At 46.0% G+C, this 16,896-nt stretch overlaps 1 protein-coding gene across 8 annotated transcripts in view; it reads left to right on the forward strand.

Annotated features, from left to right (window-relative positions):
- The first annotated feature begins 1,974 nt into the window (after positions 1-1,974).
- The window catches only part of LOC310779878 (calcium/calmodulin-dependent protein kinase type II delta chain), a 133,253-nt gene continuing 118,331 nt past the window's right edge, over positions 1,975-16,896 (forward strand). For all 8 annotated transcript variants that reach the window (XM_083640381.1, XM_083640383.1, XM_083640384.1 and 5 more), the window contains exons 1-2: positions 1,975-2,292; positions 5,435-5,529. In XM_083640381.1, the coding sequence (XP_083496507.1) occupies positions 2,231-2,292; positions 5,435-5,529 (157 nt within the window). In that variant the 5' untranslated portion in view covers positions 1,975-2,230. The remainder of the gene's footprint in view (positions 2,293-5,434; positions 5,530-16,896) is intronic.

Raw genomic sequence — 16,896 nt, forward strand, 5'->3', positions numbered from 1 at the left:
GAAATAGACAGCTTGCTCTGTGTGTGTGTGTGTGTGTGTGTGTGTGTGTGTGTGTGTGTGTGTGTGTGTATGTATGCGTGCGTGCGTGCGTGCGTGAGTGTGAGTGTGTGTGTGTGTGTGTGTGTGTGTGTGTGTGTTTTCTTTCTCTAACAACAGAATGGCATCCAGTCCCCCCCTTCTAAGCAGACCCTGTGATGTCTGCTAAGGTCTGTGAAGGATCTGTTGCAGGATAGACTAGAGATGCACAATGATATCAGCACATCATTGGTATCATCTGATAAAGGCTTTAAAATGAAAATGAAAGATTAAATGCTGATATGACAGACCAATAAAATTACACTTTAAGTATGCCCAAATGCTCCATGCCTGACTAAATGCTTGGAGCATCATCCAAGCCTGTTTAAGTGGGATGTGGGGGGGGGGGGGGGGGGGGGGCTAAATAAAACTATGGCATGTTTTACATAACCTAAGTTGAAGTAGTTTTCTTATTTTGCACAATGAATGTGTACATTTTGAAAGCATTGTATTTAAGGAATCAATGAATCAAGGAAACTTTATCGTCATATGTAGCAAGCTACAATGAAAGTTAAAAGCCTCAGCCTACAATTTTGCGGATAAAAGACAATATACATTTAGTATAAAAGAAAACATAGTAAAAGTAAACAGACAATAAAAGAGCATACCAGGGAGATTGTATGATAGAAGTGCAAACTGCGCCTATCTAAAAAGTCCATAAAGTGTGAAGTGGTTGGTGTGCAAAAGGTCATCATAGAGGTCATAAAGTGCTGAAACAGGCAGACTATGACCTGTATGGCTTGATGGAAGAAGCTCTTCCTCAGCCGCTCAGTCTTTGTTTTGAGGCAGCGGAGACCAGAGGGAAGCCGACAACTGTTGCCAAAAAACTAATTCTGAAAGAATGGAAGTCCCCCTCTTCACCTTCTTTCCAACTGTGGTTGACGGATATGATCTCTGTTATAAGGATGGAGAGGCTCAGATCCTTGAGAAGCAACTCACTTAAAAAGTTTCTAACTATTTGGGACCCGTTTCTGGCCTACCTCAACGAGGTTAGGGGCAGTGGGTGACTTGCCTGGCTGGTTTCTGTTGGACGCCTTGCGTGGGACCCCATCTCTTACAAGTATATAAGCACCTTATGGATGGGAGCACCACATTATGATTGTTTTCCGTTACTGTGTCTGAGCTTGTTCTTTTTTGTTCATATGTATTGTTTAAATTGAAAAAATCCAATATCTGCATCCATCGCTAGCCTAGACCCTCTCTAGAAACCACACACAGGTGGTGAAGGTATGTATGTGTGTGTGTGTGTGTGTGTGTGTGTGTGTGTGTGTGTGTGTGTGTGTGTGTGTGTGTGTGTGTGTGTGTGTGTGTGTGTGTGTGTGTGTGTGTGTGTGTGTGTGTGTGTGTGTGTGTGTTAGACTGTGGGAGGTAACCCTGCTGCCACTTCCCCAGTCATATTTGTCACTTTATTGGGTCGTACAGGTGCATTTAAATAAACATTTGAATTGCTATATTTCCTACAGAGCATGAAGGCAGCATGGTAGCCGGGCTGCCGCTTGATGGAGACATTGAGCAGTCGTCTTTCAAAGCGCTCCGTAGGAAAAGCTATCTCCGCCATGTAATCCACTTCGTCAAGGCAGACAGCGTTAGCCAGGAATGTCAAGTCGTTGCACCTTCAAAATAAAACCATAAACTTGTCATGTTTGAAGCGGTTTGAAGCATCGACATAAATAAGGTTTGAGGCTAAATTCTGGATGTACACCACGGGAACAGCCGGATTTATGGGGCTAAATACATTGTTAAATAAGATAGCTATCCAAAATACTTGTAGGTAAGTAAATGCAAGTAAATCTGTAGCGCATTTATTTTTAAATCCACTACCGGAAGTCGTATATTACACCTGATGTCTCGCTTTACACTGGTCAAATAATCCCAAGTGTCGAGAGATAAACGCACAACAGCAGGTCGCGAGCGACGTCCCTTTCAACTCCAGGACTATCACAGGTGTGGGAACAGCCAGGAGGAACAACGCCAACACTTTCTGCATTTAGGAATACTTACTGAGAAAATAATCTCTGAATTAGTTTTCATATTATTATTGCTGTCTTTTCCGAAAAGCGACAAGTGGCACTTTGGGAAACACGAGGAAAGGATTTGTTGAGAGTGTGATAGTACAACCATTCTTCCAGTTCCCTAGGTCTCATTCACCTTTACCATGGCTTCAACCACCTGCACCAGGTTCACCGACGAGTACCAGCTGTACGAGGAGCTGGGAAAGTAAGTTATATTTATTCAAAACATATATTTTGTTAGGCATTTTACCATTTTCTTGTAAATGTCCAGGCTTTACTGTCGACGCTCAATCTCACCCAAACCTCAGTCTACCTGTTACTGTCCCCCGATATGGCGCGTGTGTGTGTGGGGAGAGAGAGCGCTGAGGCAAACCTCCGTTCAAAACCTTGTCGATTTTATTGGTACCTTAGCTTTTGGCAAACATAAATACTGTGAATATATTGTAAGACTTCTTGATAATCCTGGCGGTCTTCTGGTTAATTCGGCATGCATATACTCCATCAAAGAGTACTTTATTCCATTTATTATGTCAACTTTCTAAATTCGTTCAGTCTGTTCGCTTATCAGCACGGGGCGTTTTGGAGTTTTTAGATTGTGGGATGAACAGGCGAACCCATTGTAAAAGTCGCTTTTTTCTTTAATTAAGTGTTGCATAGTGCGTTGGATGCATGCCGAATTGAAGAATGGCTAATCTCGAGTTACCAAATGTTTTACATTTCTACCTGGTTTGCATCTTGGCCGATAATTAAGGAATATTTAAACCGCCATTATTGTGGGTGGAATCTCGCACACATTTCATTCATACGAGAGAACCTGTCACCTGCCTGAGTGACTCACCTGCTGTGAAATGCTGCCCGTCCTTAAATTCCGCTGTGATTAGAAACAGTAGCCTACACGTATCTTCGTGTATTGAACATGTGAATCTAAAGTTTCAGTTGTTTTGGTTGTATTTTTTTTTTTTTTGTGTGTGCCAAAGTTGCCGCCCCTTTCCCGATATGTGAAGGGGTGACATTCCTCAGTGGTGACTGTATCCACATTGACAGCAAATGTGGGGTTTTCCAGTCGTGTCAAAGGACTCTTTATTTGGTAGGATGCACAATAAAACATGAGCTTCAGTTTGGTAGGCCTATGGGAAGATGTGGCATTCTCCATACCTTGTCTAGGTGAGTTCACATGAGGTTTTATAGGTTTATTTTTCATTATAATAGAGTGAAAAAACATCAAGAAGACACTGACAGAAATGGATTTGAAAGCCATGTAGAACAATCACATATAAACTGGCATAGGGTAGTGACCAACACCTAATAATAATATATCACATTAACCCATTAAATGCATCGGATCTATGATTGCTCCACTGTTATCTCCAAAAATGTAATTGAAGAAGTTTGAAAGAAGTCTTGATATGAAATGATAATTATGCCAGGACTTTGCCCATACCTGAATTTAATGTGTGTGCTCATGCAAATACAATACAATACAATACAATACAATAGCAAATCATAACAGAAATGTATCATTTGCTATTCCATTTGTATTTTAGAATATCACCCATTTGAAAAAAAGAGGGGTGTTTGTACCCCCGTGTAATATAGTGCTCCATGGGTGGAGAGTCTGGAGACAATTAGTCACTTTCTGACTCCTCAAGTCTGACTCCTCAAGTCCTCGTGTAAAGGGCCCCTACCCCTTACCCTCAGACTTTTCTTTCTTTTTGTCAAGTCAACTCGAGTTTATTTGTATAGCCCTAATTCACAAGCATGTCTCAGAGGACTTCACAGAGAATATGTCTAGCTAAATCTAGCTGACACAACAGTAACAATTACAGTAGTAATAATAACAACAACAAGATTGAACAATCATATGATATAGAGAGAGACAGAGAGAAATGGAGAAAAGGGGGATGGAATGTGGGGGGGAGGAGAACAGGGAAATGAGGAAGTGTACTCTGAACACAAACATGTTACACTGAATAAAGTGAAAGAAAAAGCTATTTCTGATTTAAAAAAAGAAGAAGCCAGATTTGGGGTTAAGAATGACTCAGACCCGCAGTGCTGGGCGCGTTTATATTGCTATCATCACAGAGACTAATGTGAAGAAGAGAAGTTGGTGAAATTAAAAGTAAAATAATAGCTAGCAGCAGTAACGTTATCTGTGTGGAGCACTCCTCTAAAACAAAGCTTACAAAGCGTTTCGCAATCAAGACAAATAAAAGACAAGAGACACAAGGTTAGTAGGTTACAGAAACAGTGTTGACATCAATAGGCACTGGCAGCCATAATGATAGCTTTAATTTATATACCCTTTTATAATGAAGAATACAGTATATGCATCAATGTTGTTGAATTTCTGTGGTGCCAGTTTCTCTGAGGCAGATATCAGAGAAAGAAATCCCTTCTATTTCCTTCCTAAGTGCTTCTATTGTGTTTCTTGACTTAGCACTGCTCTCTGACATGTCTGTACTTAGCACTGCTCTCTGACATGTCTGTTAGCACTGCTCTCTGACATGTCTGTTAGCACTGCTCTCTGACATGTCTGTTAGCACTGCTCTCTGGAGCACCAAGCCTCTTGACCTTTGACCTCCTTATTTTAGTTGCTTCTTATCCATGTAGATGGAGGCTTTAGGCCGTGGCCACACTCAGTTGGAGTTATTGACGGATATAGATTTCCATCGGCCTGTTTTGGAACGAACACGTTGACGAAGCCGTCCGCACAGAAAAAGTTCCACTAGGGTGACCTTTATGGCTGCAACTAACGATTATTTTCATTGTTGATTCATCTGTCGATTATTTGTTCTATAAAATGTCAGAAAAATGGTGAAAAATGTCGATCAGTGTTTTGCAAGATGACGTCCCTAAAATGTATTTTTTTGTCCACAACCCAAAGGAATTCAGTTTACTGTCACAGAAGAGTAAAGAAACCAGAAAATATTCACATTTAAGAAGCTGGAATCAGAGAATGTTGACACTTTTTTCCCTGTAAAGAAATTACTCAAACTGATTAATCGATCATCAAAATCGTTGGTGATTAATTAATTGACAATCAATTAATCTATGAATCATTAGCAGCTCTATTGAACTTTCTGTCCATCATAATGGATGGAAATCTGCTGGACTGCACATTTATCGGAGGAAGCATTATGCTAGTCTACAACTCTCCCCAGATCAGCAGAGGGGGTGGAGCAACGACCGGGACACCCTAGCAGGGAATTGGCCAAGTATGATTTGGGGAGAAAACTTGATTAAAAAAACAAAAAAACAAGACTGAAATCTTCTCATACATGTGTCCAAGCAACACAATGTTGCCATGTCCAAAATGACCATAAACCAAACTCCATTGTGTTCCACAGAGGAGCTTTCTCTGTGGTGAGGCGGTGCATGAAGATCTCCACCGGCCAGGAATACGCTGCCAAGATCATCAACACTAAGAAGCTGTCTGCCAGGGGTGAGTGTCTGCTCTGTGACCTCTGCACAGCTGTAAGAAGCTGTCTGCCAGGGGTGAGTGTCTGCTCTGTGACCTCTGCACAGCTGTAAGAAGCTGTCTGCCAGGGGTGAGTGTCTGCTCTGTGACCTCTGCACAGCTGTTTGTGAAGAACCCCACCTTACATCACTGCTGCTGGATGTAAACTACTGTCTCCACCACTCAGCTTTTCAGACATTATTATATAGCATGGGTGGCAGGCAAGGTGTGGCACTCGTGAAATGAACACAAATCTGTACTTTTTAGCGTTAATAATGACAAGCAAACCCCAACAGAAACGACCCAGGAACTTATTTGGAAGCCATACGCAAAGAAATCACATCCAGCCGAGCATTCAGTAGTGTATTGTTTGTTGCTCTTAAGCTTTACCAATGGATCACAGACCAACTGATAATAATATATTGTCAGTCAGTCATCAGTCATTGCTCCAATTTCAGTCCTGGAATTAAGTCATTTTTAGGGGAAGGCCACTTTGGCATCGTGCATCCCTAGTTTTCACTGAAATGCTGACATTCAGAGGTGGTTGACAGAGGATTTGCGAATGTCTGAGTCTGAGGCTTGTAGAAGCGTTGCTCAATGCTGTTACTGCTGGGAAGAGGTGAGACTGTGGTCAAAAGGTCAGCTAGGGACAGCATAAAAACACCCTTCCTTATTTACCCAAGTCCTCTCCAAGCCAGCTTCCTCATCGGCCAGCTGCACTCTGCTTTTGACTGTGCAAATGTTTTCTCACCCTTCTTCAGTGGCAGGTTGCATCTGGTGGTGGTGGTGCTGACGCTAACCACTTCTTACTCCCACCCCTTCGTTTCCCCCTAAACTCTTTTGCTTTTGCTTTTGCTTTTTGCTGGCCTCTCTTTCTTCCTCCTTCCATCTTTAGAAGCTCGAGTCATCGACGTGGAGCGGCAACGTCTTCAGTGAGTCATCAAGCAAAAACCTCTCTGATTTGAGCTGCATGTGACTCACAGTCACTATGCCATCTTTCACATCAAAATAGGCATGCGTGATATTGGATTTTTTGCAAATATCCGATATGCCGATATTTGCCAACTCTTTTGGTCGATTGCCGATATATGCACACATTTTTCACCACCTAATCAAGTCTCTCCTGTAGTGAAATTAACACATTATTATGCCTACACTCATCGTGATGGCCCACTGGCAGATGCAGACATAAATATGATGCTTTTTTAAAATATCATTGTAGCAAAGGTTTATTGTTGTATTTTATGTGTGTCTTGTAAACCCATGAGCGTTGGAAACACTTAAATCAATCAATCAATCAATCAATCAATCAATCAGTCAATCTTTTCAAAATGTACACGTTCACTGGGCAAAATAAGAAAACTACTTCAACTTGGTTAATTTGAAACATGCCATATTTTTATTCGTTAAGCATAGAGCATTTGGGCATAATTAAACCGTCCTGTTATCGGTCATATCGGCAAAAATGTTTGTTTCGGACCGAGGCTGCAATTTCGTTTTAAACTTTTATCGGCCGATACCGTCGTGCAGCCCTGGCCATGCGAGCCTCTATATGGCTTTAAAAGAGACAATATGTTGGTGAGAAAAATGCATGTTCTCTCCTCCTAGTGACCTTTTTTGTCTGTGTGTTTCCCTCCGGGCGACAGCTTTGTCACAGAGCGTGTCCAGGAAGCAGAGGCACGGATTCTCTTATTTGCCTTCTCTCGCTCTTCCTTTTTTCTCATTCTCCCTTCTCTGTTATCTGCCTCTCTGAAGGCAGCTGGCCACAAAGAATGGCGGTGTGGGCCGAGCCAGCCTCCCGTTGATTGATCACACACACGCACACATATGCACACACACACACACACACACACACACACACACACACACACACGCACGCACGCGCGCACACAGCACGCGCGCACACACACACACAAAGGGAGATAAGGTTGAAAAGGCCCACAGACAGGTGATGGCACACACAGATGGAGGCGGTGTCTCAGGGGAAACAGGGGTTTCCTCACAGTGGTGACTGACAGCAGCTGCAAGCAGGAGGGAGGTGGAGCGGAGAGAGAGAGAGAGATGCAGGAGGGAGGTGGAGTAGAGAGAGAGATGCAGGAGGGAGGTGGAGCGGAGAGAGAGAGAGAGAGATGCAGGAGGGAGGTGGAGTAGAGAGAGAGATGCAGGAGGGAGGTGGAGTAGAGAGAGATGCAGGAGGGAGGTGGAGTGGAGAGAGAGAGATGCAGGAGGGAGGTGGAGCAGAGAGATGCAGGAGGGAGGTGGAGTGGAGAGAGATGCAGGAGGGAGGTGGAGCAGAGAGAGAGATGCAGGAGGGAGGTGGAGCAGAGAGAGATGCAGGAGGGAGGTGGAGAGAGAGAGAGAGATGCAGGAGGGAGGTGGAGCGGAGAGAGATGCAGGAGGGAGGGGGAGCGGAGAGAGAGAGATGCAGGAGGGAGGTGGAGCGGAGAGAGAGAGATGCAGGAGGGAGGTGGAGAGAGAGAGAGAGATGCAGGAGGGAGGTGGAGCAGAGAGAGATGCAGGAGGGAGGTGGAGAGAGAGAGAGAGATGCAGGAGGGAGGTGGAGCGGAGAGAGATGCAGGAGGGAGGTGGAGTGGAGAGAGAGATGCAGGAGGGAGGTGGAGCAGAGGGAGAGATGCAGGAGGGAGGTGGAGAGGAGAGAGAGAGCGATGCAGGAGGGAGGTGGAGTGGAGAGAGAGATGCAGGAGGGAGGTGGAGTGGAGATAGAGAGAGATGCAGGAGGGAGGTGGAGCAGAGAGAGAGATGCAGGAGGGAGGTGGATCAGAGGGAGAGATGCAGGAGGGAGGTGGAGAGGAGAGAGAGATGCAGGAGGGAGGTGGAGTGGAGAGAGAGATGCAGGAGGGAGGTGGAGCAGAGGGAGAGATGCAGGAGGGAGGTGGAGTGGAGAGAGAGATGCAGGAGGGAGGTGGAGCAGAGGGAGAGATGCAGGAGGGAGGTGGAGAGGAGAGAGAGAGCAATGCAGGAGGGAGGTGGAGCAGAGAGAGAGATGCAGGAGGGAGGTGGAGTGGAGAGAGAGAGAGAGATGCAGGAGGGAGGTGGAGGGGAGAGAGAGAGATGCAGGAGGGAGGTGGAGTGGAGAGAGAGAGAGATGCAGGAGGGAGGTGGAGCAGAGAGAGAGAGATGCAGGAGGGAGGTGGAGCAGAGAGAGAGATGCAGGAGGGAGGTGGAGGGGAGAGAGAGAGATGCAGGAGGGAGGTGGAGCGGAGAGAGAGAGATGCAGGAGGGAGGTGGAGCAGAGAGAGAGAGATGCAGGAGGGAGGTGGAGCAGAGAGAGAGAGATGCAGGAGGGAGGTGGAGCAGAGAGAGAGATGCAGGAGGGAGGTGGAGTGGAGAGAGAGATGCAGGAGGGAGGTGGAGGGGATAGAGAGAGAGAGATGCAGGAGGGAGGTAGAGGGGAGAGAGAGTGATGCAGGAGGGAGGTGGAGCAGAGAGAGAGAGAGATGCAGGAGGGAGGTGGAGGGGAGAGAGAGAGATGCAGGAGGGAGGTGGAGTGGAGAGAGAGAGAGATGCAGGAGGGAGGTGGAGCAGAGAGAGAGAGATGCAGGAGGGAGGTGGAGCAGAGAGAGAGAGATGCAGGAGGGAGGTGGAGCAGAGAGAGAGATGCAGGAGGGAGGTGGAGTGGAGAGAGAGAGATGCAGGAGGGAGGTGGAGTGGAGAGAGAGAGATGCAGGAGGGAGGTGGAGCAGAGAGAGAGATGCAGGAGGGAGGTGGAGTGGAGAGAGAGAGAGATGCAGGAGGGAGGTGGAGCAGAGAGAGAGAGATGCAGGAGGGAGGTGGAGCAGAGAGAGAGATGCAGGAGGGAGGTGGAGTGGAGAGAGAGATGCAGGAGGGAGGTGGAGGGGATAGAGAGAGAGAGATGCAGGAGGGAGGTGGAGGGGAGAGAGAGAGATGCAGGAGGGAGGTGGAGCAGAGAGAGAGAGAGATGCAGGAGGGAGGTGGAGGGGAGAGAGAGAGATGCAGGAGGGAGGTGGAGTGGAGAGAGAGAGAGATGCAGGAGGGAGGTGGAGCAGAGAGAGAGAGATGCAGGAGGGAGGTGGAGCAGAGAGAGAGATGCAGGAGGGAGGTGGAGTGGAGAGAGAGAGATGCAGGAGGGAGGTCGAGTGGAGAGAGAGAGATGCAGGAGGGAGGTGGAGGAGCGAGAGATGCAGGAGGGAGGTGGAGGGGAGAGAGAGAGATGCAGGAGGGAGGTGGAGCAGAGAGAGAGAGATGCAGGAGGGAGGTGGAGTGGAGAGAGATTCAGGAGGGAGGTGGAGCAGAGAGAGGGAGAGATGCAGGAGGGAGGTGGAGCAGAGAGAGAGAGATGCAGGAGGGAGGTGGAGCAGAGAGAGAGAGATGCAGGAGGGAGGTGGAGTGGAGAGAGAGATGCAGGAGGGAGGTGGAGGGGAGAGAGAGAGATGCAGGAGGGAGGTGGAGCAGAGAGAAAGAGATGCAGGAGGGAGGTGGAGCAGAGAGAGAGAGAGATGCAGGAGGGAGGTGGAGAGAGAGAGAGAGAGATGCAGGAGGGAGGTGGAGCAGAGAGAGAGAGATGCAGGAGGGAGGTGGAGTGGAGAGAGAGATGCAGGAGGGAGGTGGAGTGGAGAGAGAGAGATGCAGGAGGGAGGTGGAGTGGAGAGAGAGAGATGCAGGAGGGAGGTGGAGTGGAGAGAGAGAGATGCAGGAGGGAGGTGGAGTGGAGAGAGAGAGATGCAGGAGGGAGGTGGAGTGGAGAGAGATGCAGGAGGGAGGTGGTGCAGAGAGAGAGATGCAGGTGGAGCAGAGAGAGAGATGCAGAAGGGCCTGGAAAAGTCCTTGAATTTAGTGCTTGTGAAGGTGTGGGAACCCTGATATTGATGATCTAAAGGCAGAGTTTATAAGGTGCTTTACAGGAAGGCATAAAGCAACACGAGAAAACTAAAATACATTATGTGGAGATTAAAGAAAAAAGGTAAAACAATCTAGAGGAAATAAAAGCAAAGAAAAAAATCTCAAGTAATAATTCGCAACATCCTGCAAATCCACATTTCCATGGCTGATTGATATAAAGAACATTTCCATGGCTGATTGATATGAAGAACATTTCCATGGCTGATTGATATGAAGAAGAGTTCCATGCCTGATTGATATGAAGAAGAGTGATTCACCCTCGAGCTGCTTCTCCCATCCGGAGACAATGAAAGGCGGCGTGAGAAGAGGGCTTGATTTGAGGAAACTGGTCTTCTCACTTCTCATTAGCGGTGCAGCCCAGCTCCAGAGGAGAGGGGGGGAGAGAGTGATGAAAAGAGGAGGGGGAGAGAGAGTGATGAAAAGAGGAGGGGGAGAGAGGGAGTGATTAAAAGAGGAGGGGGAGAGAGAGAGAGACAGGGAGGGAGAGAGGAGGTGTTTATATAAGGGGGAGTCTATGATTGATTCCAGACCCAGATTGCTTTGCCTGAATCCCTTCATTGAAGTGGAGCCTCCCTCACCTGAAGGAGAAAATGGAGAGAGGAGAGGAGGAGATTGTGTGTGTGTGTGTGTGCGTGTGTGCGTGTGCGTGTGCGTGTGCGTGCATGCGTGTGTGTGTGTGCGTGTGCGCGTGTGTGTTTGTGTGTGTGTGTGCGCGTGTGTGTGTGCGTGTGCGTGTAGCTGTAGACTAGACATCCATGGGTCTGTGTGAATGTGATGTGTGAGGCCACGCTGGCGTTCTCCAGCATCACATGTCGGCTGTTTGGACACAAGCTGAAAAACCAACTATTCAGGAGCCGAGGAAAAACCGTCTGGTTTTCTCTTGACAACCGTGTTACTCTTTGAGTCGATCCAATGGGGCTTTTAAAGGGCTTCATTAAGGGTCATAGAACTTGCTCAGCTCACAGAGGGACATGGGACATGGGACATGTTGTTAAAACTACATGAAGCAGCATCTAGCATCCGTAAAGCCTCCAGAGGCACTGGAAAGGCAGATGGCAAATCCAGATAGAGAGGCAGAGAGACAGATATAGAAGCAGACAGACAGGCAGATAGAGAGGCAGATAGACAGATATAGAAGGAGACAGACCCAACTGAAGGTCACTTTCAATGAGGGGAAACCCCAGAGCCGCTGGCAGCCCTGTGATGTTGCTGCGTGAGGGGACATACTGGCAGCCCCGTGCTGCTGCGTGAGGGGACACACTAAAGAGGCAGAGCCCCGTGGTGCTGCTGCGTGAGGGGACATACTAAAGAGGCAGAGCCATCTCTTATTGGAGAGGCTTTATGCAGCCATAAACCTCGGGGCCACACCAAAGGCAATCCTGTCTGATGTATTACCCTTCCTCAGCATGCCAGCTCCAATGCAAAGTAATGTCATAATAATGTAATGATGTAATGCAAAGTCATGTACCGGGCAAACTTTTAAGGCCCACTTGTTCGGCAAACCATTTTTAGATTTAATAGTTAAATTGGATATATATTGCAGATACCCATAATTCAATTCTTCCTAGTCAAAAATAACATTTCAGATATGGAATCCACAATGACATTCTTCCTAGGACAAATGACATCGCTTTAGCCATTCATGTGTATGGCATCTCTCATTGCAGATCAATTTAAATTGCCGATATCGGCAACTGATTATGACTAGTTGTATTTCTAGTTTACGATATCTACGATTGAATTCTGACTCATCATAATTCCAGTTCAAGATATATCTTTAATTCCCCTCAATTCAAGATGACTTTTTCGATATCTTAAATTAAGGTTTAACTAGTCAGAATGACGTTGTTTGTTTAAGACTTAAATTAAGGTTTAACTAATCAGAATGACGTTGTTTGTTTAAGACTTAAATTAAGGTTTAACTAGTCAGAATGACGTTGTGGATATCATATCTTGAACTGGAATTCTGACTAGTCAAAATTAAGTTGAAGATATCTGAAACTGGAATTAGGAATAGCATAATTTAATTGCAGATATCCGTCGTTCACATTGCAGATATCGGCAACTGACTTGTAGATATCTGTAATGAGAAAGCTCATACACATGAATAATGGCTAAAGTCACGTCATTTGTCCTGGAAGAATGACGTTGTGGATAGGGAGAATGAAATGACAGACATCGCTAACTGTCGTTTTGACTAGTCAGAATGACGTCATAGATATCTTGAAGGAAAATCCGGACTAGTCACAATGTAATTATGATTAGTCAATAATAGTCAATATGACGTTGATATCTGTAATGTTAATTCCGGATAGTCAAATTTAGCTAATAAATGTTAACGTTAAAACGGATTGCCATAAAGTTGGGGATGAATCATCAACATGCAATTCATGTTTGGAATCTGTACGCACCGAGTTATATGATCACATGATCCGTTTGTGGGCAGGAGTGATCTTTGGAGCGAATTCATCTGCCGCCTTGACTTTGAGAAGAAGTTCTTGGCGCACATCGTAGCATCTGAATAGGGCTTACGCTGCTCATATATCACTACAGCATCTTGTTTGGAATGCACGCTAACTAAGCCTCCATTTTGTACTTGTGGCATGCCGTCAGTGTCAGCATGTATTTCTACCATCACTTAGAGTGTCCCGTCACACAATATATTAAAAACACGGGCACATATTACAAGGTCACCTCTTAGTCTCCTCCCAGGGGAACTTGGAAGTGGGCCATTGATATGTAGCTTCCTGGGACACAGCTTGGATTCAAAGCTGCATTACATATTGGTGTGACTCCTCAGGGTGCTGCCTCCACTCTGAGTCCTGTCAACATGTCATGATGTGTATATTAGGTCTTCTGCGTGAAGCCGGCGCTTTGACGCAAAGAGGATGTTGCCTCTGCAAAGATGTTCTCTCTGGCTTTACTGATGGGGGGGGGATAATAAACATGTTGGAAGTGATAAGCTGATGTTTATTCCGCTCTCACAGCTCTCTCCCTTCAAAATAAAAGTCCTAACCCTGGGATGTTTGCAGAACATGTGACTAAAACACTCTCCAGATGTAGTAGTGAGCTGAAAGGCTGTTGTCTGGGCCAGGCCCGTGTGCGCTGGGGGGGGAACTAGGGCAGCGGTTAAGGGCAGACCTAGTGACACTTGAATGCGGCGTAGTGGAAATGATCACTTGACAAACCCACAGGGCTGGGGAAAAGCTAGCTGTGGTTTAGGCCAAGGAAGCTAGAAAGAAGGAAGAGACATTAGATCATGCCAGCGTTGTATGGGGCCAGATTTGGGGGCCATGCAGTTCTTTTGAAGCCGTGGAGAAGCACACTAAAGCCCAGCATATATCTATTGAAGTATGAGCTTTGTAATGCCACTACCAGATGATAAGGGTGGGGGAAAAAAATCGATACACCGTAGTATCGCGATATTTTGCCATGGCGATATTGTATCGATATTTGGACGCCAAGTATCGATATTTATTTTTATTTTTATTTTGTGTGCAAGCCATACCATGCCAGGCCACCGGGCATCTGCCCGAAGCGCCCGATGTTGCAGTCCGCGCCTGCAGTGGCGTATTGAGTCCAGAGAAGCTTAATAATGTAGCCTACAGTACATGTGGGGCAAAAACAAAACAAAAAAACACTGCATGTTTTACTTCCGGTGAGGTTAAGGAAAAGGTAGGAAAAGGAGTTAGATAATATATCGAAATATCGTAATATTCAATATATCGCAATACTAGCATATCGCAATACTATCGTATTGTGACTCAAGTATCGTTTTAGTATCGTATCATGGGCATCTGGTGATTCCCACCCCTACCAGATGAAAGAACACACTTCAGAGAGTAGATTACTGACTGATCTTTTCTGTGTGTGCATTCGTTATTCGTATAGTTGCCGTTGGTCTCCAAAGATCAAAGATCATACAGCGTAGATATGTTGGGTTTTAGTGTGCTTCTTCTCCATGCATCTCACATAGGATTCAATAGTAATGGCCGCAAAGTTTGGCCTCATAGAACATTGGTATGATGTAACGTCTCTTCCTTCTTTATAGCTTCCTTGGTCTAGGCCCCCGACTAATTTGTCTGTTGCCTCTGGAAAATACCCCGTGAACTCGTCATCCCCATGGAAACCAAGGAGATGGTGAGCTAAACATAGTCTGCGGGGGGACACAGGCGTCAAAATACATTCTAGCTTTTCTGCTGCTAATTGCACGTGTACGCGATGCTGTCAGAGTCTTCTATGAATCACATTTAGCTACACAAAGAACAATACTTCCCTTTGTACCGAATGTCGAATAGACACACACTCTCTCTCTCTCTCTCTCTCTCTCTCTGTCTCACTCACACACACACACACACACACACACACACACACACACACACACACACACTCTAAAGGGATTTTCCTGTCTTAGAATGGGCTTTTGGGGGGTGAATCTGGATCAACCAACTATAATTCTGGATGGGGGAAAAACGCTCTGCCTCGCTTTGCATTCTTTACAACCAACAATGGTCTCGGGTGGCACTAAGCCCACCTAGGCCTGCGACGATGTTTTCCCTACCATTCTACAGGCCAGAAAAAAAAATGCAAAAACCCCCCGAAAACAAACTCCCCCCCCCTCCTTTTTTTCTTTTTTTAGATTTGTTTCCCTGCTCTCCCCAAAATTTCAATAAACCTTTATGGCATATTATTCCAATACAACAATACTGGTGTTGACAGTGGACAGTAATAGAAGATGCTAAATCATTCAAAACAATAAGCATTTTGCTTTTAGGAACATTGTGCCAGCGTGCAGCGCTGTTCCAAAACGTGTCAACGTGTCGTTGCCTGGAAAACGCACATCCCATAATACAACTGTTCGCATAACAACCCATCCCATAAGAGTATGATGATACTTGGGGATGCCATTGTCAACATAGATGCGAACAGGTTAGCTAAAAGTTTAGCATCGCCAGCGAGGGCCCCCACGGTTGCAGTCGGGGTACTTTTCGAAATCCCTCCAGGCCTGAAAATGTTTCTAGGGGAAACACTGTAGATGTCCTTGTGAAATAGCGTTGGGGGGGGAACTTGTTTTGGTGGAAGTAAATTGTTAATCCCCTGCAAAAGTAAATGAAACAATAAAAAAGTATGCACATTTTCAGCGTGTAGGTTGCTATCTCACAGGTTGTTGTTGTTTCACATAGGGACGTGGACATCCTGATAGCAGAAGTGGAAGGGGATTCCCCTTTGCCGGGCCACTGAGGCCAGGCATCAAAAGAATTCCTCTCTGCAGGAAAAACCCTGACATACCAATACAGATACCAATACCTGTAGCTCCACATGCCTAGTGTCCTCTAGTAAGAGAGTGGCGTCAGCGGAGGACCAAAATGCGAGACTCATTAGCCAATGAACAGCCAGGAATGGGTCTCGCGCTACTTTTGCATGCTAAAATAAAGCCGATAATGTACAATTTGATTCATTTCAAGGGATGAAAAACCCTTTCAAAGTACAACACTGTCTATTTTTCTGCAACTCGAGAGTGCTGCTTTTTTTACTCAAGAGTTCCACTTGAGTAAAAAAAAAACTGGTCCATTGGAGTGAATGGAGATGTCGGAACTCTTCTATTATACGGCTCTGCACATGCCCAACTTAGGTCCCAACTGCTTTTCATGTCACCCGTAAGCACAGGGATGACCAGGGTGATGACCTGACCCTTGACCCTGTGCTTTATATCCAGACTGGTTCAACGAGACCTACACACACACACGCACGCACACGCACGCGCACGCACATGCGCACGCACACACACACGCACATGCACACGCACATGTGCACACACGCACATGCACACGCACGCACACGCATTCACGCACGCACACACATGCACGCACGCACACACACACATGCACGTGCACACATGCATGCACGCGCGCACGCACATGCACACACACACACGCACGCACATGCACACGCACACACACGCACGCACATGCACACGCACGCACACGCACACACACACACGCACATGCACGCACATGCACGAACACACACACACACGTGGCCCATCAGAGGTATGTGGTGCCAGCGATGGGCTTACCAGCTAATGCCAGAGGCTCACCAAGCCATTTACACTCCACCCTGCTAACACCACACATTAAAGAGATGGATACTGGGAGGCGTGTGGGGAATCTGATGAGTGTGTGTCTGTGTGTGTGTTGGAAAAGAGACTTCACACAGAGAAACAGTCTAGAAATGATATTTAGAGATAGATAGATTATATATATATATATATATATATATATATATATATATATATATATATATATATATATATATATATATATATATATATACGGTATATAGGCAGTGCCTATATATGCCTATAGGCACATACGTGTGTATATATATATATAGTTGCGGCTGCCAACTGCTCCTAGTTCTAGGAAGGTTCCTATAGAGGATGGGTCAAATGCAGAGTATGAATTTCAAACA

This window comes from Poromitra crassiceps, assembly GCF_964638095.1.
Source record: "Poromitra crassiceps genome assembly, chromosome: 7".
In the NCBI taxonomy this organism is placed as follows: domain Eukaryota; kingdom Metazoa; phylum Chordata; class Actinopteri; order Beryciformes; family Melamphaidae; genus Poromitra; species Poromitra crassiceps.